Here is a 26,375-nt window from a genome sequence, read left to right on the forward strand (position 1 = left end):
ACAATTGAATTTTGTTTAAAAAAAAAGGGTAATGTATTATTGTCGCGATATTATCGTTCATAATTTTGCTTGATGAGAAACTTGTCGCAATGTTTTAAAATAAGACGCAAATCGTTGCGTTCTGCGGACGCATTTTGTAATGCGAAACGCATGCAATTTTGCTAATAAGGGTTGCGATCGCGTACGAGCGCGGATACCCCGTAAATCCAAGGGTGTCATTTTTATACGCACAAACGTCTAAAGACGACACATTTGACTGAAACTCCTTACATGCTTTTTTACTTGTTAAATTACGTCATTACGTTTAATTTAATTTAATTAATTTAATTTAATTTATTGCGATGCTTGGTGGAGGATACAGTTGTAGAGAGTATAAATAATGAGTGCACGCAAATGGTTTAAAATCGTATTAAATTAAAAGTTAATACGTTCGATCGCGTTAAATGACGTAATTTAAAACAAGAAATGTGTAAAGAGAGCTTTAGTTAAAATATAACACTTGAATTTACAGTTGTTTACAGTGTAGTTTCTGCAGCTGGCAATGTCGTCGACGTCACGGTAACCGCGGAGTGATTTTCCGTTATCGATATTCCCTTATCGTATATAGGAACGTTTCCGATACCTATAACGATATGTACCACATTTATTATTAGACCACCCCGATTCGCACAATTCATGATATAAGAACTAGAATATCAGAGGGCTAATTATACTCGTAATCGATATGAACCTTAAATCCGCGTGAAATCGGTGTCCTATTTTTACGAAATAATCCTTTAATTAAAGAGAATGAGGTCATAATGTGATTCCCGTTTTTTTCGCTTCCCGATATCCCTTGGTACTAATATCGGGTTCTAGGTATCGCGATGCCTCCAGTTGTCCTTCGGACCCTTCGCCCTTTGGACGTTGTCGGCCGCGGTTCCGTCGCTTTGGCAAACGCCGTCGGTTCTTCGGGGACGGCCGTCCTCCGCCGCCGTCGCCGCCGCCGCCGCCGCCGCCGCCGCCGCCGCCGCCGCCGTCGCTGTCATCGCCGGGGGTGGTGGGTGGCGCGGCCGCGCGCATGTTTCTTCGCCGATGGAAACGGATCGATGCTGAAAATAGCTCGGCCCGCAGGAGAGTACGAGGTGAGTCGCCTTCGCTTTCGGCAGGGCCTTCGCGTCTCTCTCGACGCCCGCCGTCGCCGTCGTCGCAGCTCGTTCCCAGCGAGAATAAGGAAAATAATTTACTCGAGTAACTCGTCGCCTCCAACTTCCTGTCTGTTCGATCTTCCGCATCCGGCGCGGCCGCCGCCGCTGCCGTCGACGTCGCTGCCGCCGTCGCCGCCGCCGCCGCCGCCGTCGTCGTCGTCGTCGTCGTCGTCGTCGTCGTCGTCGTTCTTCTCGAGTACGCCGGCTGCGAGTACCGGAACCTCCTCGAGCCGCGACCCGCGACCCAAGTCGAGCGGGATGACGCGGAAAAAATGTGCGCCGTATCAACGTGGCTGATGAGGCTGAAATCGTGAGTATTGCACACGATTCCCCTCCCCCCGGTTTAGCGGAACCGCCGTCGCCGCCGCCGCCGAAAGGCGGACGAAGGGTGCCACCCCCGGTGGACGGCGGGCGCTCTCGCATGTTCGCTGGGATTGATCGCCGCTCCGGCATCCCTCTCTGTAATCCTGATCGCGCAGCGCCCTTGAACGCCGCATTATTTTATTTCCGTAGAATTTGCAAGATTCCCCCGCGGCCGCGGCCGCGGTCGCCGAGAGGCGACCGTGTCCGGTCCTCGCTGTTCATTGATCTCACAATCTCACGTCGTCATTTCGGCGTCCGATATACGTAATCGCTGCTTTATTACGCGAGTCGCTTTGCTCCAAATACGAAGGTAGCGCTCTGTCCATCGCGTTCGCGACTAGGACGAGACGCGTCGCTGCAATTTCGAACGGAATTTACGTAATCTTGAACGTAATCCCGAGTCGCTGAATTCCGTCGTGGTATCCATGATTACTAGTTGCGCGTTCAATTAATGTCGCCGCAAGTCGATGGCTCGCGCATGTTCCGCGGCCGCATCTTCCTATGCCGCATCTTACGTAGATGCTCTAGATATAAAATAGAGAGGATAAGAAAAGACCAATTGATGTTCCGTGCATGTCGCGGGGAGAAGCGTCGTTAATCGTAAATCGCACTGCTCTCACATATCCGCAACATTTCCTTTAATCTTTCCTTCGACTCCTATCGGTAGTGCTAGCCTCAAGGACCTTTAGTTTGATTTATGAGATAGTCGCTTAAAACGATATACTTCTATTCCAATAACTGGTCATTTTATCGGAATACTAGAGAAAGGGTAGGAATAACAATTTTGCTTTCCGGTTCCAGTTTCTCGAGCATGCTTAAAGCCCTTTGCACAATGCCAGGCAACAGGCAATATAGGAACAGGAAATAAGCAAAAAATCGTTAATTACAACCTAAAAAATTCGAATGCTATGATTGGTTGGCAACAGGCAATAGGCACAGAATTTCCAACGTGACGGAAACTGTGTCTATTGCTTGTATCACTGTTTATGCATTTATGCATTTATACATGATTTCTGATTTCTAGTCCTTGTTCCTATTGCCTGTTGCCTGGCATTGTGCAAGGGGCTTAATTTGTGTTTAGAGTTAAAAATTCGCACTCAAGCATACTCGAGATTAACGATTTGAGCAATTGAAAAGTTTTATATCTGGAGGAAGATATCTGCCTTCAGAGCTCTCGAGGTACTGAAGTGTCACAGACGCCGCTCGGTGATTTACTGGAAATGGAATTTAACTCGAACCCGTTTAACTCGTAGACTCCTTTAATGCGAAGTACGAATTAAATCGGCCCAGCGCTCCCTTCGGAACTCGTTCGGCGCAGATAAAATTAGATGCGCCGGAGCACTCGCGTGTTTCTCGCTGTCCCCCGTGCGTCTTGATGAATGTGGCCGTCGCGGTGACGACTCACGGTGGCAAGACCTAGTACGCGGTGGACTGCAACGAGACTTAGGAGACCTGATCGATCACGGTGCAGGAAGGGCCGTCTTCGGCAGTTTTCGCCTCCCACCTTGTCCCCCAGTGGCCCCAGTGATCGACTGCATCGCGAGGGCAGCGTTTAGCAGCTTCTCGCTAACGCTGGCATTTATAGAGTATTGATTTTTATCGCCGCGTGTGGTTGCGTATTATCTCATATTTTCGAATTCGTCACATTTCTTTTGTAAAAATGTTTCTCGCGGTTGTCGCATTGCAAATTGTAAGTGCTCCGATATTCTGCATAAAGAAAAAATTACTTTAGATCGTCCGAAAAAATTCGCCAGATAACTGTATATGCTCGTTTTATAACTTGCACAAGTGGTATAATACACGTATTAATTTTTATAACGGTGAATTTTTATAAGCATGTAAAATAGACACGTTCATGTCGTTATCCGTTTTTTGAATATTGTTTAACTGGCGAAATTGTACAATCGAGAAATGAGATGTAATCGCGATACGCTCAAGTTTCTGTCATTCAGGAACTTCGTGACACAGATTTCCCGTAGAATCAGTAGCATGTGTAAGTGACAGGTGCATACAACTGCTGGTAAAGCTCCCGAGGGATATCATTTCAGTTACTACACGCTGCCTTTAGGCAATCAGTGCAATCAGTTGCAATAACTATATATGACAGATGCAATTGATTTCACATTGAACGTGAATATTTTCGTTGACGGTATATGATTTTAATTAAACAATAAGTAAGACAAAGCTTAACGAATATCGTTCAATAATGCCTTTTGCGCCAGATTACTTTTTCCTGTCCTACTTTCATTTAAATATTTTATCGAGCACTTTTTTATTTCATGCTCAGGTAACCTGAAATATCAGTCGCTGCTCTGTATTTGAAACTTATTAAAAATATGGTGAAATTAACGATGACACCGCGGTGTCTAATGTTTAGGAAAATACATTGTTCATGGTTTGAATGAAAGAAGAAGTTTTTGCATACGATATTATCGCGACCAATTTTTAAGCAGATTTTTGCAGACTTCGTAGTTGAAAGTTTTCTATTTATAAAACTGTAGACGTGCCGTTTTATTTGTTTTCTTTATCCGTGATCTTGCCTCATGAAATAACTCTTTGCAACAGAATTTAAAAATTGTTCTTTGGAAAATCTGATATAATTTTTCAGCACACAGTTCGTGCACTTATAATTTATAATTTGTTTTTAAACTTTTCAAATCGCATAATATATCAATTATTATAATATATATATATGTATTTTTTGCAATAATACAGTAAAGCATTAAATAAACATATTTATGTCAATATTTGATTTAAACAATGACATATATTATTAACAGATACGTAATATGTAAATATATGAATAATTAGAAATGTCAACTAATTAACCCTTTGTAACTCCTGGTAACAATACTGTTACAAACCGGCAAAGTGTCCATTAACATTCTAAATCATGAATTTATCTGTTGTAAATCAATTTAAAATAGTTGTCATATTTTTTATTTTTGATAACATGAGTTACAAAGGGTTAATTAAGCTTCTTTTAGTAATGAACATTAATTGCGTCTCAATTATACTGTATACTCCCTAATAGTATCTCTATTATTGAAGACCATGTACCTACTGTTCCTATTTCCGAAGTATCTTGTCGTGTCTTGCATCCGCTCGTCAGTAATATCGATTCTCGTATCGATTTATCGACCGGTATCAGAAAAAATGCTGTCCAACAGACGAAGATAAGTGCGGATAGGCCATTTGGATTTTAATTAACGAAGAGATGAGTGTATCCAGGTGTATCAAATATTTATGATATGCATAATTTATTTTCGTTCGGCTGTGCAGAAGAGGCGAAAGAGGCACTGACATAAGCCATAGTCGATCGCTTTAATCTAGAACGTCTAACAGGAATCGGTTTGACCTAGGCGTTATCGCGAAGTTTAAGAAATTTCTTCATGACGGCCTTCCATTACCAAATATTTATATATTTTCTTTTATTCTTAGATTATCTCGTACTATTCACTATTATATATTTTTTCTTATTCCTATCTCGTATTCCATTATATTCGCGCATAATACGACAGTATCGCACATCTATTATGTGCAGACGGCAATTCAAGGTTTCCTGACAACCATTTTCTTCGACCATTTTCTGCGGATACAAGAACAGGCGTAAAAGCGATTCATGTTCAGTTTTAATACATTAATTGCTCGCCGCTTTTGCTTTAAAGCTTAGATTACAATCTAATTGATATATTTTGCAATCTAACACTATACTATTAATAGTTAATATTAATAGCATATGCGATACACTTGCGATATTCTAATACAAAGTATATGCCGGCAGTATAGAAGAAATTTCTTCTCTTTGCCGAGATCAGCGGCTCGCTCGCTTCTTTTTTCGCGTATCGATTATAATTTCGTGACACACATATACGCGAACTCTTCATACAATATAAACACGTACGTATGCATCACCACAGCGCGGACCAGGGCTAGCCGGAGTTGCTCGGCGACCCGTGACGAAAACCTAACTACGTCGAGGGGTTTGTGCGTGTAAAAGGGTGCTCTCACCGTCGCGGAGAGCGATGCATAGCACGTGGGTCACGTACAAAAGACAAAAGTGTCACATTTGAGAGTTTACGACCGAGAGGAGGTGCCGCTTTATCCTCCATCCCCTTTAATATGCGTAATACCTCTTCCATCAAAGGGACGCACTTTAGTTCACGCTTTTTCCCCCGATGCTCGTCGCTCGAAAAAATAGCTTAAAATAGAAAATACTATACTACGTTTATCGTATTATTGATGATTCGCTGCTGCATCGCACGTCGCGCCGGCCGGTATATTAATTAAATTCTATCGACACTCACAAAGTTCGGTGTGTGTTCAATTAAAATGCAAATACGCACGTGTTGTACGATCATAAGCTTATTATAAAAGTTAGCGTGTATGATTTGCAATCTATCAAAATGCATTCGTGATATCTAGCTTAACATATAGGATAATAACATGAGATGCATTAGAGAAACCATTTGTGAATTGTTATTTCTACATTTGCGTAGTGCGTTATAGTTCAATAATGTAGGATTCCAGCCGTTCTCTCATGGGATATACATCGCATTGTTACCGAATCTATCACGAGTCATCGAATGTCACTGAAATACGACGGAAATATCTCGTTGGAATTCTGAAAATGTAACGCGAACATTTCTCTCGGCGAATTTAATCTATCGGGTTTCTATACAAAGCCTTTAACTGTACCTCTCCGACGATTTTGACGGGTTTGGCAGGTTATTTGTACGGAAGTTAGACGTCGTCCCGTGGAGCATATCTTCGAAAAACTCTCCAAGAGATATTCCGCTTTATTTCGACCGATCGCTATTTTCGCTTATCAAACGGCTCAAGTATGAGGGGAAAAACACATTCGGTTACTGCACTGCGATCGATCGGCCTTTTTTGGCAATGATCCCGCATTGCCACTGTCTATTCCGAGACGTAGATTTCTTTCCAATGACTCCATGATTTTTAAAGCATTTTTATAGCGTCTTTATAGTTATATATGAACATAGCACAACGAAGAAATCTTAATTATTTATCCTAAAATATAGAATAGAATTTTATTTTTGCATTGTACATTTATTCGTAAGATTGTGTACAGTTTGATTGTAAAAAACACAATTAATTATTTAGTTCCAAAAAACCAAGAGAGTGATTCTTGCAAATTTTTATCAGGTCTATTATTAGAGAAATAAATTCTTCACAAATTATAGAATAAATTTTTTTAATGACATTTTCGCGCAGTAATCTAGATTTCTATTTGCAGGAGCCTCTCACGCACCACAGTAGGTCTTAGAGGATGCACAAGTTAGCCAAGGGCCTGAAGAAGAAGAAAAAGCCGAAGAAGGGCAAGAAGGGGGCGGAGGAAGAGGAGTTCGATCCGGAGGAGCTCGAGCGTTATCGGCGCGAGCGGGCGGAGGCCCAACAGAAAGCCGAGGAGGCCGGCGAAGCGGCCAAAGGTACCGGATCCGACGAGTGGAAGAAGTTCCAGGCTTTGACTGCTGGTGTCGATTCGGTCTTGAGGAAGACTCAGGATGACCTCGATCGGATAAAGTCTACCTCGTTCTTCCAGCGAAAGGCACCGTTGGAAGAGAAGAAACCGGACGAGGCGGCGAAGCAGGAGGACAAATCATCTTCAAAGAGGTGGGTGGGCTTCGACAAGGAGGGTAACCCAATCGAGGCCGCGCCGGAGATCGACGGTCAAGAAAGGAAGGAGGGCAAACCGTTTGTCAACGAGGACGGTTTCGTAGAAGTACCGGAGGACGAGGATGAGCAAGAGGACTCCGCCGACGAGGATATCTTCGACACCACTTACGTCGACGTTCTTCAGAATATCGACGTTCAATTAGCTTACATACCGGACAGCCCGACCGAGGAGGAGGCTGGGGACGATCCCTTCGACACCACCAACGCCGACAAGGTTCTCCGTACAGTCGATAAAAAGGGCAACAAATTAGTCAGCTTAGGCAATGCTGTTGAGGTATTATCGGGAAGGATCGACTATGTAAGCACGTGTAAGATCACCAAAGGCAGGCGACCTAGAATCCAGCAGGATCTATTGTTGGACGACTTTGACGAGGCGGAACAGCCGTCGGCGGATGCCGTTGTAGCGGAACCGACAGAAGTAGAGAAGACTTTGCTGGATGACGACAGCGATCTTCCCGACATTCCGGTTGACTTGACGAAATTACCGCCTGTGTTTCCAAGGCCAGTCAGCCCGGTCACTCCAACACCCGTTCAGGAGGGTACAACCTCGACGACCACTGAAAAGACATCAAATGGTCCGCTAGATATTTCCGAATTCGAAGTTCTGAAGGAGAAGACGGTCTTGGAGGAGATCCCCGACTTGGATGACGCTGAATTTGATCTAAATGTCACGCCAAATGAGTCGACTCGTCTCGAGGAGGCCGATGATCCATTCGCCGCGAAAGAGCCTGAAACGACCGATTTTCAGACGGAGATAATTGAGGCCAGCTTCGAGGCAGCGACCTTCGTCGACGAGGCCGATCCGTTTGACACTACATTCGCGGATAACATACTACCAGGTAAAGCAGAGCTGAAGTTTATCGAGAAGGAGCTCGAAGAGCTGCCCGTCTCGGAAGTATCCATATCACTGACCGATCCCGCTGGCTTAATCAGAGATTACGAAACTGGTCGGCTGAAAGCCCATCGTGATACTTTGCAGAAAGACAATCATGATACTTTGCTGTCATCCAAGAAGGATCTGCTAGGCGGCTCGACCACCGATCTTAGCCAGTTGGCGGACGAACCGATCGCGCCTGTTGAGGAAATCATTTACGTCGATCCCTTCGATACGTCCGCGGTAAAGGAGCTTCCACCCGGCAAAACAGAGCTCAAGGTCTTAGAAAAAGAATTGCTCGGCGAGCAATCCAGCAGCTACGTCGAGGACGACAGCGATTTTGATCCGAGGAAAGATGAGGAGTCAGTAAAGCCATTGCCCGCAAAACCACCGCCACTTAGACCATCCGCGCCGGTTAAGCCTGTGTTCGACGTTAACTTCGAGGAAGACGAGAAGATCGAAGCGACACCGACGAATTTCGAGAGAAAAGCTTCTCGGCCGGAAGTCCTCGAGCTCGCTCCGACCAAGACCGTCGCGTTTGAACTGCCGACGCCGTCGAAGAGACCTGACCTTCTCGCGACTTCCGAAGAGGAGAAGACACTACCCTCTAAACCGCTGACACCGTATTATTCCCAGAAATCCATAGAAGAGTCGTTGCCGATAGAGGACGACGAAGTAGATGTCGATCCTTTCGACACTAGTTTCGTCAATAACGTCGCGCCGGGCAAAACAGAGCTCAAACTCATCGAATCGGAATTGTTGAGGCAGGAGTCTAAGCTGCCTCACAGTTTGAGCGACCACGACTTCGATCCGAGGTCTACCGCAGAACCAATTAGGAGACAAAGCGATTTCACGGCCACCTCGGTCGCGCCGAGCAATCTAAAGCTCGCGCAGCTACAATCGTCGCTGATACAAAAGGTCGAAGAGGAAGTGATCGCGAAACGAAAACCTCAGAGGCAAGAGAGCTTGTTGGATGCGGAAGTCGAGGTCGACGCGAAACCTCTGACACCTAGGATCGAGAGCAAACCTATCGCGGAAGAGGAGGAGATCTTGTATTTGGATCCTTTCGACACTTCTATCGCGACGAACATCCAGCCCGGAAAAGCAGAGCTGAAGATACTGGAGAGTGAGTTGCAGCAAATTCCTCAGCAACCACCGCCGCGTCCTAATCTACCCATCAATCTACCCACCGTGGTACCTGTCGTTGCCTCAACAGTCCCGGAAATCGACGACTTCGATCCTAGAGCGGACGAAGTAAAGGAATCTAAAGACTTTCTGTTTTTAGACGGGCAGGATACTGGCGACAAAGTGTTGACGCCGCTGCAGAATAAAGATTTTACTTTGGACGACGACGTGGATCCCTTCGATACTAGCTTCGCTACTATCGAGCCTGGACGGACCGAATTGAAACTGCTCGAATCTGAACTGATGAAGTAATACTGTCAGTTGTTATACAGCTCCATTTCTTCAGAAGTTTAGAGTAATCTTTTGACTATGTGATTGTTGAGCCGTTCAACATAGATGTGCGCGTTAACTATCTCTTTTGAAACTGTACGAGAGACTATTTAAATGCTTACTCTCTACTTGTTACATACGTCATCAATAATCTCTACATACTACGATCAAACGGAAGAGTTCGAAAAATGTTTGCACTGAATGACGAATTGTACCAAGAAATATTTGCCTAGAACGCATAGAATAGACATAAACAGACTAAAATTAGTCTATTCTATTCTGATGGAAGTACAGTTCAAAAGATTTCGCTCAAGACTTAACAATTGTTACAGTTAATTCTTGACCGGAGTTTCTAAGCCAATTCAATCATGGATCCCAAGGGCGGGAATCCGTTCTTAATGGATGATTACGCGGCGGAGCCGGGGGGCGGCTTGCCCCCGCAGGCTTCCAATCCTTTCCTTCAAGATTTCACCGATTCGGCAAGTTCCGGCGCAGGCGAGAATCCTTTCTTAAATTTCAGCAGCGGGCAAACGTACGAACCGCCAGTGTCCGTCGACTCTACCAATCCGTTCGCCTCCTTTGGCATTGAAAGTACCGCTCCGGACACCGGATTTGGAGCGACCACCGACACAAATACGCCAGCAACCGACGTCTTCACTAGCCAGTCATCCAATATCTTCGTCACGTCCGAGAACGCGAGCATGGACCTGTTCGGTACGATGACGACGACGACGGCCGAGAAACAACCGGCGACAGTCGCCAGTCCGCCGCAGCCATCTCCGGCGGCGACACCTCCGTCGAGAAACGGAAAGCCACCGCCGTCGAGGCCACCCCCGCCGAGGCCGCAACCACCACCGATACCGCCACCGGTACAACCAGCTGCTAAGAACACGAAGGATCTAATACTGTCGGTTACGGGAGCAATGGACGCTACCTCGAACCACCTTCTGGATCGCTTGCAAGCAACCAGAACGCCCAGCCCCACGCTGATGCACTCCCCGTCACCCACCCCGGAGCACAGCTTCGCCGATCTTCTGGACGTCGACAGCAACGTGCCGGATCTGATCTCGGACGATAAGGTCATCGAGCCGCCGAAGAATCAAGATATCATGGATCTTTTTGACGCGCCCAACACTGATGTTACCTCAACCTATATCTTCTCTACTTCCATGACCACCACGGGTACTACCAGTCTTGTCACCGGAGTCCCGATAACCGCCACCACCACCAAGGATAATCCTTTCGCGAGCATGAGCGAGGAGGCGGTGGTCCCGCAAGCGCAAGCTGCCTTTGAAATGGAATATCCGGAAGATATCATCAGTAGCGAGAAGCGGCCTTCAATGACCTCTGCGACTCCTTTCGCAGCCATAGAAACGGACGTCGAACAATCCGGCACTGTCTTGGACCTTGCGGAACCTGCTCCTGTTCAACCTGTGTCGACAGCAACCGCTGAACTCTTCCAAGGTTAAAAGATTTATTCTCTTACTTGTGAATGGAAAAACAATGAACAAGAAAAATTATAATCTAGAATAATATTATATTGTTTTAATATCTTACATTTTGTATATTGTAACTTTATATTTTTCTTATAGGAACAGAACAGATTTCCACCGCTGCTGATGCAAACTTTTTCTCTATGACCGACACAACCACGGCAACGCCCTTCGGCGTAGCCGAAACCACGCCCGCAGCTGCACCGTTCGCAGCTGCAGCTCAGCCCTTATTTGCTCCGTCGGAGATCACGCAGCCTGCTTTTTCCTCAGACTTACTGGGTGATTTCGGAGAAACGACCAAGGAGATCAGCAGCGGTCTGATCTCCACCAGTCCAACCCCTGGAACGGAGTTCCCCGGAAACGAGGCTTACCGGCCCGAAGAAGAGTTAGATAACTTCGCCGCTACGACGAAAGCGATCGAGGATACTGGCGACTCATTCGATGCTTTCGCGTCGAAATTCGATAAGGCCGCCGAACCGGAAACCAACGTCAAAGATCCCTTCCTGGATCCCTTCGGCGGCGGACCAACCGCTATGGATACCTCCAGCGACGGTAGGTGGACGAACGCTGGCTTATAACTTTATATTTGTACTTAACTATTTATTGCAATAACCATTTTCCCTTCAGTTTGGGGAGACTCGTCAGTAGGTGGATCGGCGATCACCGGTTTTGGAGAATCCGACGGTTTCGATTCTTTTTTGAGTATGACGGCTCCACCGCCGGATACGAAAGTGAAAAGATCCGAGTCCGCGGAGTCGGACGAAGGGCCCGATTTCAGTGTATTTATCAAGTGAGTCAAAGGAAAAAATTACTGACTTTTGCTAAATCATAGATAAAAAAATTTGAGATTGATTTATTTCTGATGTTGGTCGTTAAAATTATATTCAGTAGGATCGTCGAAGAATTACGGACTTTTACACTATGGCTTAACTTGGCAGCACAGTTAGATTCAAGAATGCAATACTATTTCTAACATTAATGCATATTTAATCAGTCCTCTATTTATCTCTTAGACCGAAAGAAGGAGATCAGATGACAACAACGGAAGGCGGACCTGTACCTACGTTAGCGCCGCCGCCGAAAAGTCCGCAGATCGCCGCGTATACGGATTCCTCGCCGCGATTTAATCCCTTCGATAAATCCGGAATCGCGCAAGATGCCGCGGTATCCGAAACTGCACAAACAGCCGAAATGGCTAGGACAGATTCTCAGGTATTTGCACTAAATTATACCATCGAATGCCGCATTGCTTTAAATTGCTTCTCTATGAACATTTTCACGCACAGCTTTTGTTTTTCGTTCTTTAATTATAAGAGCATAAATATAAAAGAGTTGGCAATACTTATAAAGATGCAGCAAACATATTGATTGAGAATTCTATATATAAATGGAGTAAAATATTTTTTTTTTACGAGAGAGAGGAAATAAAATCGGTTAATAATCCAAGCTAGCTTCTTACTCTGTTTTCTCTTATTCTGTATTATAACTTAAATAAATATAAATAATGATGTGGCAAATATTTCGACCTGTAATAAAATAAGGTCATCTTTAGTGCGCTGATACGAACAACGGAAATTTGAATAAATAATTCGTTAGTAGAGTTCAAAAAATACGAACGCAATTTGAAATTTATTGCAATGCTTACAATTTTTACAAGTATAGTACTGCAATTTGTTTGGCTGAACCATTTGATGAGTCTCGGGATATAGAGTTTAGAATTACGCCGCTAATCCTCAAGATTATAAAATTCTGTTATAGTCAAAAATTGGAGTCATTACATCAAAAGAATTTAAAAGAATTAATTAACATCTTATTAAAAAATTGTTATCCTACAAATTTCATAATTCCTATGATTAGAAACAGGCTCAAGTACCTTTTTTATAAAAAAGACAATGAAATAAATGAAAATAATGACACCCTAGGATCTGAGATAGTTACATTGCGATGTGATTTATAAAATAAGTTATATTGACCGTAAAATTTCATACGTAGGACAAATAAAAAGATAATTAAAAACCAGAATCCATGAACACACATATATCAGACATAAAGAAAAATGCGGATCTCCTTCCGTCATTTTTAGTCTCATGACAAATCACGAATTTGACGAGATCGTGTTCAAATGCTAGATAATGAACTGTTTTTTGCTAAAAAAAAGTCGCTTCAGAAATTATTTATATAAAAAAATTAAGTCATAGTTTAAATAAGCAGAGTGATGCAGAGTTACTTTCAGATACATATCTTTCTATCCTTAAATTATTACCCCCCCTCCTAATACCCGCCTCTTTCTACATCTATCCTATCAAAACGTTGTTTCAATCCTACCCCTTCCCTACTCCTTCTTTCTTTCTCGTTATCGTTCTCCAACGTTCTTATTTACAAAGTAACCTTCGTATGATACACACATAAATTTTTTGTTCCTGTTTCCTTGTGGAAATTTGCTCTCCGATTTTCAGGTACGGTTGTCATTTTCTCCTCTTATTCGCAACATTGTTAAATTTAACAATAATGTATTATAAATTCATGATTCTAAATTGTATAGTTTTTTTTATTTTTGACTCTTATACCTAGAATTTCAACATTACTTAAATTTTTTCCGGTCCATTCCAGTTCTTTGTTTAGAAGAAAATTTGACATAGCAATTTTAAGAATTAGCGGTACAATCTCTACATCCCAAGACTCACAAAACGGTTTAGCCAAGAAAATTGCAGTACTATACTTACAAAAATTGTAAGCGTTGTAATAAATTTCAACTTGCGTTCGTATTTATCGGACTCTGTTAACGATTTATTTGTGTGTTCAAATTTCCGTTGTTTGTATCAACGCACTGAAGATGACTTTATTACAGGTACACATGTTTGACATATTAATGTTTATATTTATTAACGTATTTATTTAAGTTATAATACAGAGAATAATCACAGACAACAAGGTTTGTGGTTTATTAGCTTATTTTATTTCTTTCGATTTTTAACCTGCTGAACCTGAAACTATCTTTAGTTATAATTTTGTCTCTTTTTTTCAGGAAACCCCGCCTACTCCCTTGTTCGACGAAGACGTTAGTCAACCGCTCGAGGATTTCCCGAGGATAACTTACACCGGCGACGGTTGGGAGATGCAGTTGCGACAGCCAAACAAGAAGAAGATCACGGGGCAACGTTTCTGGAAGAAGATCTTCGTCAAGCTTGTTTACCAGGGTGACAATCCAATCCTTCAGTTGTCCAACAATAAAGACGACAAAGATCCATTTCAAGAATTACCTCTGCTCGCTTGTTACTCGGTGTCAGACATTGGCGCCCAACAATTCGATCACTACGGGAAGATCTTTACTGTAAAATTGCAATACATCTTCTATAAAGAGAGGCCTGGCGTGCGACCTGGTCAGGTCACGAAGGCTGAAAGAATCACAAACAAACTCAGCCAGTTTGCAGCATACGCTATTCAAGGAGATTATCAAGGCGTCAAAGAGTTTGGAAGTGATTTGAAGAAATTGGGTCTTCCTGTCGAACACGCACCTCAGGTAAATTATTTTAGTTTCTCGATACAAATCACACGTTTAAATGAACGTCAATCGGTGCGATTAATATATCTGTATGTATTGCGTAATTATCGTAAAAGGCTTAATTTCTATAGTAACACTATATAATAATAACAAGCTTAATATACAAATTTAAACCACAATTCATATTAAATTCTGTTAAATATTTCATGTTGCTTACAGATCTCTCAGTTATTCAAACTTGGTTCCCAATGTTACGAGGACATGAAACAATTTTCTTGCGCTATCGAAGAAGCTCTCTTTAGGTTATCGGCTCATCGCGATCGGGCTTTACATTACAAAATGGAGGAGGTCCAGGTAACAGTCGTGGATGAGGTGTATGTCGAGCAGAACGCGGAGGGTCACGTAGACAAGCAGATCGCGCGTGTTCGTCTTTTCTTCCTGGGTTTCCTTTCCGGTAAATATCTAAGCAATTGCGAGAATATATTTTGCTATATTCCAAAATACATTTAAATAAAAAATATTTATATTTAAATATATTTCATGCGTTCTTATAATTTACGTTACAATTACGTATAAAACAAACTCAATTCATTGTTTAGGTATGCCCGACATAGAATTAGGAATAAATGATATGTGGCGACAGGGTAAAGAAGTCGTTGGTAGGCACGATATCATCCCCGTCGTAACGGAGGAATGGATTCGCCTAGAGAACGTTGAGTTTCATTCCTGCGTTCAGCAGGACGAGTATGAAAAATCGCGGATAATAAAGTACGTATTTAGGGTAATAAAAACGATAAATGCGATTTTCCACGAATGAACGCTAATAACTCTAACAATTTCTTGTTCGCAATTACGAATAAGCATGACAATCGTGATAGGATTAAATTTCTTCATGACGAATAAAATTATCCTTATTTTAAGAAATTAATACAATCTGGCTCGTCTTTAACAAACGTGTATGTTTTAACTCTATAAAACTATAAAATTATTTTATAACTAATATCCTACTAACATATATCTTCTAAGGTTCAAGCCACCTGATGCATGCTACATTGAATTAATGCGGTTTCGCGTAAGACCGCCAAAAAATAGGGAACTACCGCTTCAGCTAAAAGCTGTTATGTGCGTTACTGGGAACAAAGTAAGTTTTTGTTCTTTCATATTTTCAGTAAATTTTCCGTTCAGTAAACTTTCCAGTATTTAAATAAAAGCGGAGACTTGTTGATTTTAGCCATCATCGTATCTCTTTCTTCTATCTGTTATATTAGGTAGTATTGTCAATTTCCTTTCTAATATAAAAATATTATATATAAAATTCATCTTTATATAAAATTCTAGCTTTATATATAAAATTTTTGTTAAAATTTCTTTTTATTTTTTATTTTATTCTTACAACACGTGGCAAACTTTCATAACGATGTGTTTGTTGAGACTACATCATTTGATCTTTTTTTATGCGTTTATTATTAGGTGGAGTTGAGAGCAGATATTCTCGTGCCTGGTTTTGCATCTAGAAAACTAGGCCAAATACCATGCGAAGACGTGATGGTTCGCTTTCCTATACCTGAGTGCTGGATCTATCTCTTCAGGGTCGAGAAACACTTCAGGTATGGCTCGGTGAAATCGGCGCACAGAAGAACGGGAAAGATTAAGGGTATCGAGAGATTCTTGGGCGCCGTCGACACATTAGAACCGCAGCTGATGGAGGTAACTTCCGGTCAGGCGAAATACGAGCATCAACATCGCGCCATTGTATGGAGGATGCCCAGGCTGCCGAAAGAGGGGCAAGGTATTGCCTATACTTTTCTATTTATTCAGTTAAAACTGATTAACTCTTATATTTATTTTACAATTAATGTTAAAGAAACTTCCATTTATTTTATTCCGTTTTGTGAACTGAAGAAAAAGGATTCGGGAAATCTCAACGATACATTTGCTAAACGCAAGAATATTTTGGTTCTGCATAAGGGTAGAACCATCACGCGGAATGGTTTAAATATACCGCGTGTTCAAATCATCACCCAAACGATTCTGCTGGCTCTCGTCCAATTTCAGTTATTTGCGGTTATTTCCAGGCGCATATACGACGCATCAGCTAGTTTGCCGTATGGCTCTCACTTCATACGATCAGATCCCCGAAAATCTCTCGGAATACTGTTACGTGGAGTTCACGATGCCGGCGACGCAGGTGTCCCATACGACCGCGAGGAGCGTCAGCCTCCAGAGCAGCGACAGTGACGCGCCCCCAGAAAAGTACGTCCGAAATTTGTCGCGTCACGAATACAGGTGAGTTCAGAAAGATTATTCCAATATTAGAGAAATCATATAAAGCAAAAGTGCGAAACTTTCTCAGTATGTCTATAAATTATTCGATTATTATTAATGCACCACTTGATGCTCTTGTAAGAGGATGATTCATCTAGTTATTTAGCTTCCTTTTTTGCTGGTCTCAGATGTTACCGCACAGATGATACTGTATTATTACTAACATTTATAGAGTTGGGATTGAGCATACGCAGGGCGAAGGGCCGGGAGCATACGTTGCGGCGACGATTGCGAAGAAGATCCCCGAGACCACGCCGGAAGTTCAAGAAACGCCCGAAGCGCCGGCTGATTCCGATTCCGACTCCACGGAGTAACATGGGTAATCCGTCGCTAAGTCAACGTCGATCGTCATTTTGTTGTAATAATTAGTACGTTACGTAAAAGATAGGAAAATCCGCGTTACGTAAGTCGCGATCGCGGTATAGAAATTTTCACATACCGTTTAACTCAGTCATTTAAGGGATAAACATATAACTAGTATCTATACTAGTTATATGTATGATACTAGACTAGTACTATATCATGTACGTCTCACTAGTCTGTATAGAGAGAAAATTCGCGAGAATCTGCAACGGGATGTTTCGTAAGGTTGCCGATAGTTATAATAAACGACGGATAATCATTCTACATGTGCGAAACCGTAACACTTCGTGCGGTCGCTTATCGGTCGAAATTGGTTGAACTAGTCGTTGTTACAGTTGAAAAAAAAAAGAACCGAACCAGATCAGCAAAGACTAAAATATTCGATTTACGAGACAGCATATTGATCCTCGAACATATGCTTAGTGAGGCCATAGTCGGAGCCATATTACAGACTGAAAAGATAATTTGCCTGACATCTTTGAAACGAGACTTGTAAATATATAAATTAAGGTAAATGTATCTATGTCTGGACACGTGCCTATTTCTGGACATTTTTATTATTTTAGTTCTTAAATAAGTTGTAACGCGAATTAAAATCAAAGAATCAAAGATAAAAATATATTTCTCGTATTATATTTTTATCTTTGATTTTAATTATTTATGCTTATTTAAAAACTAAAATGATAAAGGTGTCCAGACATAAATCTTAAGTGTCCCGGCATTGGTACATTTATTTCCTTACTCCCGCTTTTTAGTCACCGGGATTCTCGCATCTACTTGAGACTTAGGATTGAGTGTAACTTTTCTTTCCGATCCTCGAATCAATCGCTCTGATCAATGTTCGCAAAATAATCTGGCAGGCGAACAAAACATCTCGTTCGTATTCGCGCGCAACATAGTGGTTAACGAATTAAATAATTAAAGAAAAAATAATTTGACATATGGAAGGACAATACCGCTTTTTCGTTTCATTTAACTTGTTAAGTCATAGAGCACTCGCGACGGAAAGCTTTGCGTTCGTGAAATGCGTTCATGGGGTTTTAAAGATTTATCGATATCCTCATCGATAGGCAATCTTAATTGAAATTGTTGATATGAAAGAACATTCGCGTGCTGTGTACTTTTTAAAGATAGCGTAATTGTCTATCCTATATTCGAGAGATCATTTGGATTATCTAGTACCTAAATTTTTCTGATTTATATTATAGAGACGGTAATTTTTTCACTTGCATATTATACGTAGAACTGAAGTTCTCATTTAAATATTTAAAAACTTTTAGTTACAAGAACCGTTCCTAAATCTAGCATCGAATTTTCATGAATTATTGAAATGGAAGACCACCCAAAAAGGAAGATATATCGTTAAATACGTCGTCGTCGCGATCAGAGAGCAATGTGACCTAGATATCATTATTTTATAGACACGACCATATCCCATTGTTTGAGCTTATAGATGATCTTTGCGTACCGTTATCTAGTCGCTAGTAGATACTAGTTATAAATTAAGTTATAAATCCATTATCATAGTTAGAGTCTACGGTTAGAGTCTGTGAGACAGCGCAGCGTGCCGACAAGAATGAGGTCAACAATTAGGTTAACAATTAGGTCTAGATAATTCTAGAACGGCGGTGTTGTGTGTATAATATTAATTCAGTGTAAATGCGGTAAATGCGGTAGAGTCTTGCGAGAGGTACGTCTTTGTCCTCAATTGATCATACGCAGAACGGATAGCCAGGAGCATACGTTTTGGTGATTTCGAAGAAGATCCCCGAGATCACGCGCCGGTTCGAAAGTTCAAAAGATGTCCGATGCGCCAGCCGATTCGGATTCCGACTCTTCGCAGTAGCATGGGCAATCTGTCACTAAGTCAACGTCGATCGATCGTTTCGTTGTAATATATAATTAGTTTTAATAATTAGTACGTTACATAGGGGTAGGAAAGTTCGCGTTACGCAAGTCGATCGCGGTCAAGTTGTCAAGCAGCGCTTAATTAACTATAGGCTACTAATACCATATCATATACGTGTCACTGATCTATATAGAAAGAAAATTCGCGAGAGTCTGCGGGATGTTTCGAAAGTTTTCCGATAGTTATAATAAATCGGCGGATGATCATCCTGCACATACGAAACCGTAACACTTCGTGCGGTCGCTTATCGGTTCAAAATTGGCTGAACCAATCGTTGTTGCAATTGAAAAAAAAAAAAAAACAGAATTACAGATTAACAAAGACTAAAATATTCGATTTACAAGACAGTATATTGATCTCCAAACGCACGCTGAGCGATTGGTAAGGTAATCAGAGCCATACAGACTGAAAAGATAATTTGCCTGATATGTTCAAAACGAGAACTGTGAATATACAAATTACTCTCGCTTTTTAATCGCCGGAATTCTCACATCTACTTGAGACTTGGGATTGAGCGTTACTTTTCTTTCCGATCCTCGAACCAATCGTTATAATGATCGTCCGCATAATAATCTTGCAGGTGAACACTTCACAAAACATCACGTTAGTATTCGCGCACAATATAGTTGTTAAAAAACTAAATAATTAAAGGGAAAATAATTTGACATATAGAAGGATAGTACCGCTTCTCCGTTTCGTTTAGCTTGTTAGTTCGTAGAGTCTGCGGTTAGAGTCTGTGAGATAGTGTGCGGATAGCAATGAATTATCGACAATTCTAGAAACGACGGTGTTCGTTGCGTGTGTAATATTAGTTCAGTGTGAATGTGGTAAATGCGATGGAGTCAATGGCGGTCACATGCGAGAGTATGTTTAGTTGACAATTGAGCATACGCGGGACGAAAGCGGGAAACACAGACTTTTGCATAACGCATAAGGCATAAGCATAAGAAAATTGATTGGTCTATTTCCTTATGCACATGTATATGGACCAATCAATTTTCTTATGCTTACGCATTATGCGTTGTGCAGAAATGTGTGCTCCCCGCTGAAGGGTCGGGAGCATACGTTTCGGCGACGAAGAAAATCGCCGAGACGGGAGTTCAAGACACGTTCGATGGGTCGGCCGATTCCGATTCCGATTCCGATTCCGACTCCTCGTCCTAACATGGGTTACATGGGTCATCCTAACAATCTGTCCTAAGTCAATGTCGCTCGATCGTTTCGTTGTAATATAATTAGTTGTGATAATTTGTACGTTACATAGGGGGTAGGAAAATCCGCGTTACGCAAGTCGATCGCGGTATGCAGAAATAAATGGCCTAACTAGTCGTTTAAGCGGTGAACATATAACTAGTATCTGTACTAGTTATGACGTATGGTAGTTATGACTAGGCCGTAGTACTAGTATTGTATGTACGTGTCACACTAATCTGTACAGAGAAAAAATTCGCGAGAATCGTCAACGGAATGTTTCAGAAGGTTGTCGATAGTTATAATAAACGGCGGATTATCATCCTGCATGTGCGGAACCGCAACACTTCGTACGATTATCGCTTATTGATTCAAAATTGGCCGAACTAGTCATTGTTACCATTGAAAAAGAAAACAGAACTAAGGCATTAACAAGTCCGGCAAGTCCTTAACAATACTCATATAAGCAGTGTATCTGCTTCGTATGTAAGCAGCTTACTGCATAATCTGTAAGTGCTTGTAGCGATAGCCCGCTGTGAAATCTAGATGTAAGTTTACGTTCGTCATTATTATTTTATTTTTGTCCTTCTCGGTCGGTACATAACGCTACCGACTTGTGGCAGAAAAGCAGCATCACCAAAGATTAGGATAAAGGCTGTACTAGTGGCATAATTATGCGAGGTTTCTATCGTATACGTGAGTATACAGAGAGATCTCTATTAATTATAATATATAGCCTGTTGTATGTAATCATATACATATATATATATATATATATATATATATATATATATATATATATCTTGTATAAAGTAATTCTAAGGTATTTAAACGATTAGAGACGTAAGTTTCAGTTGTGTTTTAAATTTTTCGTTGACGCATTTTCAAATCCTGCGAAAAAGGTCAGGTTCCAATGTCAAAGAGTTCTTCTAGTCCCTAGCTGTTAAGGCAATCGTATGACACGGACGAATTTGTCGTCGATCATACGTTAGTTAATAAGCTAGATTAGGGATCGATTTTAAGCGTCAATAATGACAATGGTGACCAACCAAAGATAGATTAAGCGCGCCAATTATTAATTGCTACTCTGATCTTCGGCGACGTAAGTCAGTCTTTTAACTCTATCATAGAATCGTCCTTCTGTTTAGCGAAAACTGATTTGATTGAAATGTTATCATTTTGAACAAGTGGAAAGGATAGTTTTCTAAAATAATGAAAACATAAGTGTGTAAAAAAAACAGCAACATATCTTACCAAATGTTTTTTGTACGTATTACATTTATGAAGTCAAATATCATTGACTATGTTTGTAACTTGCTAAGTTACGTAATTTTAACGTTAAAAAATTTTTTTTTATACAACAGACACATTTCTTCGTAAATAGAAATGTTCGTACAACGATTCGTCGCGGTGCTGAAATTTTCAAGAGAATGCGCGCAAGATACTCACAAATTCAACTCGGGAATTTTGAAATTCCCCGCATTTTGAAACGGCGCAAAGCTTTTCGAGCCACGGTGTCGAGGTTTGCTTGAGTTTGGTGTATTTAAAACGGATTTTTTGGGCAAGTTCTTCTTCACGGAAGCTTGCGCCAAGACGTGACGTTTCCAGCTCGTGATCTCAAAATATGCGTAATCCTACCGTCGTATGATCCAGAACGGCGTTCGTGTATCTAAGCAAAAGAGAAAACAAAAAAGAAACAAAAAGCATAAATACAGTTAAACGTTGCATGTATAGATTTTAGGATGGGATAAGTATAAGTTATGTGCGTGGTTCCGGCGTGTTTACAATGACTCTGGGAAAGAATGCGGAGAGAGGAGATTATATAAGCGATGCGAATTGGATTTTGAACATTTAACGAAAGAGAATCGATACTTGTCACATGTTTATTACGATTTTGCCTGCGTCTGCTTCCTCGACAACTTTTCTACGTCAAAAAGAAGAAAAATTGTGAGAAAGCCAGACGTGCAATTATAAAGAATGTTATGAAAATCGTCTCTACAAGTATTACACTTTATAAACGACTCATTATATAACGCAACTTGTTAATTTCATTTACAATATTTTAATACGATCATACGCGATGCGTTATACGCCTCGAAAGCTCATTATAATGATACGATATATATATATAAAACTCACGTGTTTTGCGAAATGTGATGGTACTCCCTATTTCTGTAAAAAGTATAGCTTCGATGTTAGCATGTATGCATTGAATAATTGGAAATAGGCGGGAGATTATATCATCACTATCTCCATCGCCATATACATAAATGTGTCATATGCATATACCGATCGGGCCATCGAGAAGAATAAAAAATTATTTATCTATTACTCCATCCCTGGAGGAAAAAGCATTATTATATCTTCGTATAAATTAAGTAGGAATCGTAGGCAATATATATATATAGTTCTAAACCCTGTTGATCCGACCGTAACGAACAAGTTGTAAAGGAAATTAAGCTCTGTAATAATATAATCGTTGTCCCTATCGAGAAATGTTCTGTACAGGTGAAAAAAAGTCTGTAAAGATTAAGTTTAGTCACGCTTTTTGTGAGACCGACATGTAATATTTAGGAAAAAAAAAATAAAGGCAGAGTATCGTGACAGGAGGTGTGTGACGTAGATGAGAGTGTAAAACGTGTGTTTCCTTGAGGATTGCTTCTTCTCAATATGCACGCGATCGCCCTTAAATGAGATCATCGGAGAAAGCTTTATTGCAGTTCGCGCTTTTTTATCGCGCGACTGTATTTTGCTACGACAAACCGAGAGCGAATGAAGCGCTGAAAATACAAGTCACGGTATATACTAGTTCCAAGTGGAGCAAATTTAAAATTACTAGTGTTGAAGAAAGAAAGTACACGGCCAACGTGAAGTAATGATAATCGTAGAAGATTCTTCCGATGTCACATCGTCTATCTGGATTATGAAAAGCAAGACGTTTCAATTCTCCTGGTTTAAATTTTCTCGAAACTGGACTTAATTCACTTGCATTTTCAGCTTCAGGCAAAGAGCTTTTTGTATTACCATTGCGAGGGCACTATAACGTCATACAGCGCTCGCAAAATCACTCTCGCGTCTATGTGTTTAAAATGCTAAATAGTTTTGCCAAATCGCTTTTAAATAATTGTTTTTAGAAGCACGTTGTTACAAGCCAAGAATTCTGTAAGGTTCTAAATGTGCTCAAGGCTGATAGGTTCTCAGCCTATTGTTAAGATATAGTAGAACAGAAATATTAAAATAAGTGCATATGTTGTAATTACGCGTTGCTTGTGATTGTTATACTGACAGATGATATCATTTAAGAGTTGATCGACATCAGGGTTAGTCAATGCGAGAGCGAAGCGCTGAAACGAATGTGTAATTACTTTATTTCGTCGTGGCAGACAGTAATGTATACCAAACATGATCGAATAAATAACTTACGTTACATATCGTAATCCAGAGCTTTTTATAGAATTACAGCACGCGTGTTCCTTCGAGGCTACGCAAATACGTAATCGCCGCAAGAAGTATATATAATCGCACTCACCAGTCATACCATCGTGCATTTTGACCAATTTAATATAATATACAGGATATTTCTTTTAGATTTGTATGTAAATGGTGGCTGTCCTCGGAAAGTCCTCCCTTTATCGCGGAAACTTCGAGGTTAATTAAGAGAAACATTGCGTTAAAGGCTGCAAAACATATATGTATATAAGTTAACGCAATATGAAAGTATAAACCAATGTTTCTCCGATTTAATTTAAGAATACACAAATTTCCGGAGCTTGTGAAAAATTTCCGGCACTCCTCGTGTGCTTTTATGACGGGAAGATATATATATATATATATATATATATATATATCGCGCAGGGATAGTAATTAAACAATGCGAGAAGTTAACAATGTGAACATAATTCAAAATATTGCAATTAATCGCTCACTGGTTATAAATTTTCTTACTGTTAATTGCTGCAGGTGTAAAAAAATCTCTATGTAACAACATATAAGTTTGTAACAACGTGAATCTGATCTGCAATCAATTGCTGCTAACAATTCTTCGGGTATTTATTTTTACGCTCATTAGATTCATGGCATAATAATACAGTGTTCGCGATATAGTTGATAATGTAACGTTAATCTCCACCGTTTCTATAGCTTGTAACCCGGAAGCCTTTCTAGAGCGATCGCAACAACGAGAGAGAGAGAAATGTTATCAAAAACATATAACTTCTCCTTACGAAAATCCTTTGATTTAATTAATGTGCAGTATTTCTCGCGAGACAAAAATATAGAAATAACTTAAATAAGATCGTTATCCAGAAGAGCAAATTAGTGTGTATACGTTTCTCTAGAATAAAATCTCCAAATTACGGAAGGGAGGAGGCGATTATACAGATGTGACTTTCTATTAGAAAACATCTGGGGGTAAAATTAATTAAACGGTCGAACTTTCACTTTGAGAATCTGGATTCGAGCTAACTACGTAATTAGCGATTGACATTCGAGCGGACAACATAAAAATGGCATGAAAGAACGCACGCTTTCTGATAGTGTTCTTAAAGAGGAAGTTCTAAAGAGGAAGTACACCAACGTTGAAGGAAAGTTTGGACTAAACAATTTCGGGTAGCTTTGTATCAGGACGAAAAGACACGCAACACGTTACAGTTAACATAAATCTTGCGTTTCGAGTGACGTGCGTGTACTGCTGCGAATATAATTTTGACACTCAAAGAAAAGCTAATTAGTTTCATAACGCAGCTACATAATATTCATAATGGTGTCGGTGTGATACGTGTAACTATATTGTACGTGTACACACGTGCCGCGTGGAGCTCATGATTCGTTAAATTAACGCAGATTAACGACAGGTGGATTGTATAACGTAGAGAGCGTGGACGAAGACTTTTCGTTCCGGTTTCTCGATCTGTTTTACGGTTCGAGACGGTATATTGGCCCTTTAAAAACGGAAGAACGGTTGCCATACCAATAGAATAATGTATATAATGCGTGTAACAATAATAATTCCCTGCGAATATAAAAGGAGAAGTACTGAATCTCTATAATCTCTATAACTAACTTATTAAAAAATATATATATACATATATGGATGTGCAATGATATAAATGTACCTAATTACTTTATGCGTGTATCTATTACTTTAATTGTAAACTAATATTAATCCAATATAACCATGATGTATACAAAGAGTACCAAAACAAATGGTATAGAATTATCTCAAGAAATTCTTCATGTATAATAATTTACAAGTGTGAGAGAGAAAAGAAGAGAGAGAGAGAGAGAGAGAGAGAGAGAGAGAGAGAGAGAGAGAGAGAGAGAGAGAGAGAGAGAGAGAATGCGCGCACAGACCATTTTTGAAAATAAAGACAAAAAATGTAGCACACTGTTAGCAAATGGTACGGACGATAAATTCTATGTATCGATAAATAATATAATATTGTTTAAGGAATGAAAAGTAAGTCGCGAAATTATATTTTCCGAGTAACATTCACGATCTTACGATTGCGCTGCAGCCTTCCATTGCAATTATGTTGCCTATGTCTGATTAGTTTCCTTATGTTAGAGAGCAAGTAGATAAGGCGAGAGTTTTGAAGTTACTCAATCCTTAATAGGTACACTAATCTTTAATAAGACGGTAGATGGTACGAAAAGATGTGGTTGTTACGAATTATAATTAAAAAAAAATGTAATAAAAGAGATATAAATGGCATATTCTATGTTATCGGTACTCGTACATATATAACGATTACAGATAAAACACCAGAAATATTTAATAGGAAATCTCCATGCCAACGCTAATTGTTCGCTTTCCCCGCGACGGCGATCACATGAACATTGCCTCGGGAACGCAACGTCTAAATTTTTTGTGTAAAGTACAGCCTTTTTATACTCTTGGTCTCTTTTTTACGTTTAAATTATATAGTCGGCAAGCACAGCTGTTCGTGCTCGAGGATGCGATCGCGCGCGGCGTTTTTCTAATCTTCGCACTTCCGTAAGTACGAGATAAGAG

At 40.6% G+C, this 26,375-nt stretch overlaps 1 protein-coding gene across 1 annotated transcript; it reads left to right on the plus strand.

Annotated features, from left to right (window-relative positions):
• Nucleotides 1–1,027: 1,027 nt before the first annotated feature.
• On the plus strand, nucleotides 1,028–23,799 carry LOC139778106 (uncharacterized). Its single transcript, XM_071715896.1, has 14 exons — nucleotides 1,028–1,497; nucleotides 6,811–9,557; nucleotides 9,646–9,653; nucleotides 9,937–11,043; nucleotides 11,172–11,624; nucleotides 11,700–11,862; nucleotides 12,086–12,284; nucleotides 14,098–14,592; nucleotides 14,794–15,028; nucleotides 15,174–15,342; nucleotides 15,601–15,715; nucleotides 16,045–16,363; nucleotides 16,650–16,860; nucleotides 17,072–23,799. The coding sequence occupies exons 2-14, from the start codon at nucleotides 6,844–6,846 to the stop codon at nucleotides 17,211–17,213; spliced, it is 6,330 nt and encodes a 2,109-aa protein (XP_071571997.1). The 5' UTR covers nucleotides 1,028–1,497; nucleotides 6,811–6,843; the 3' UTR covers nucleotides 17,214–23,799.
• Nucleotides 23,800–26,375: the final 2,576 nt, after the last annotated feature.

The sequence above is a fragment of the Temnothorax nylanderi genome, unplaced genomic scaffold (assembly GCF_030848795.1).
Source record: "Temnothorax nylanderi isolate EJ_2023f unplaced genomic scaffold, tnyl_v1.0 TNYL_tig0172_pilon, whole genome shotgun sequence".
In the NCBI taxonomy this organism is placed as follows: domain Eukaryota; kingdom Metazoa; phylum Arthropoda; class Insecta; order Hymenoptera; family Formicidae; genus Temnothorax; species Temnothorax nylanderi.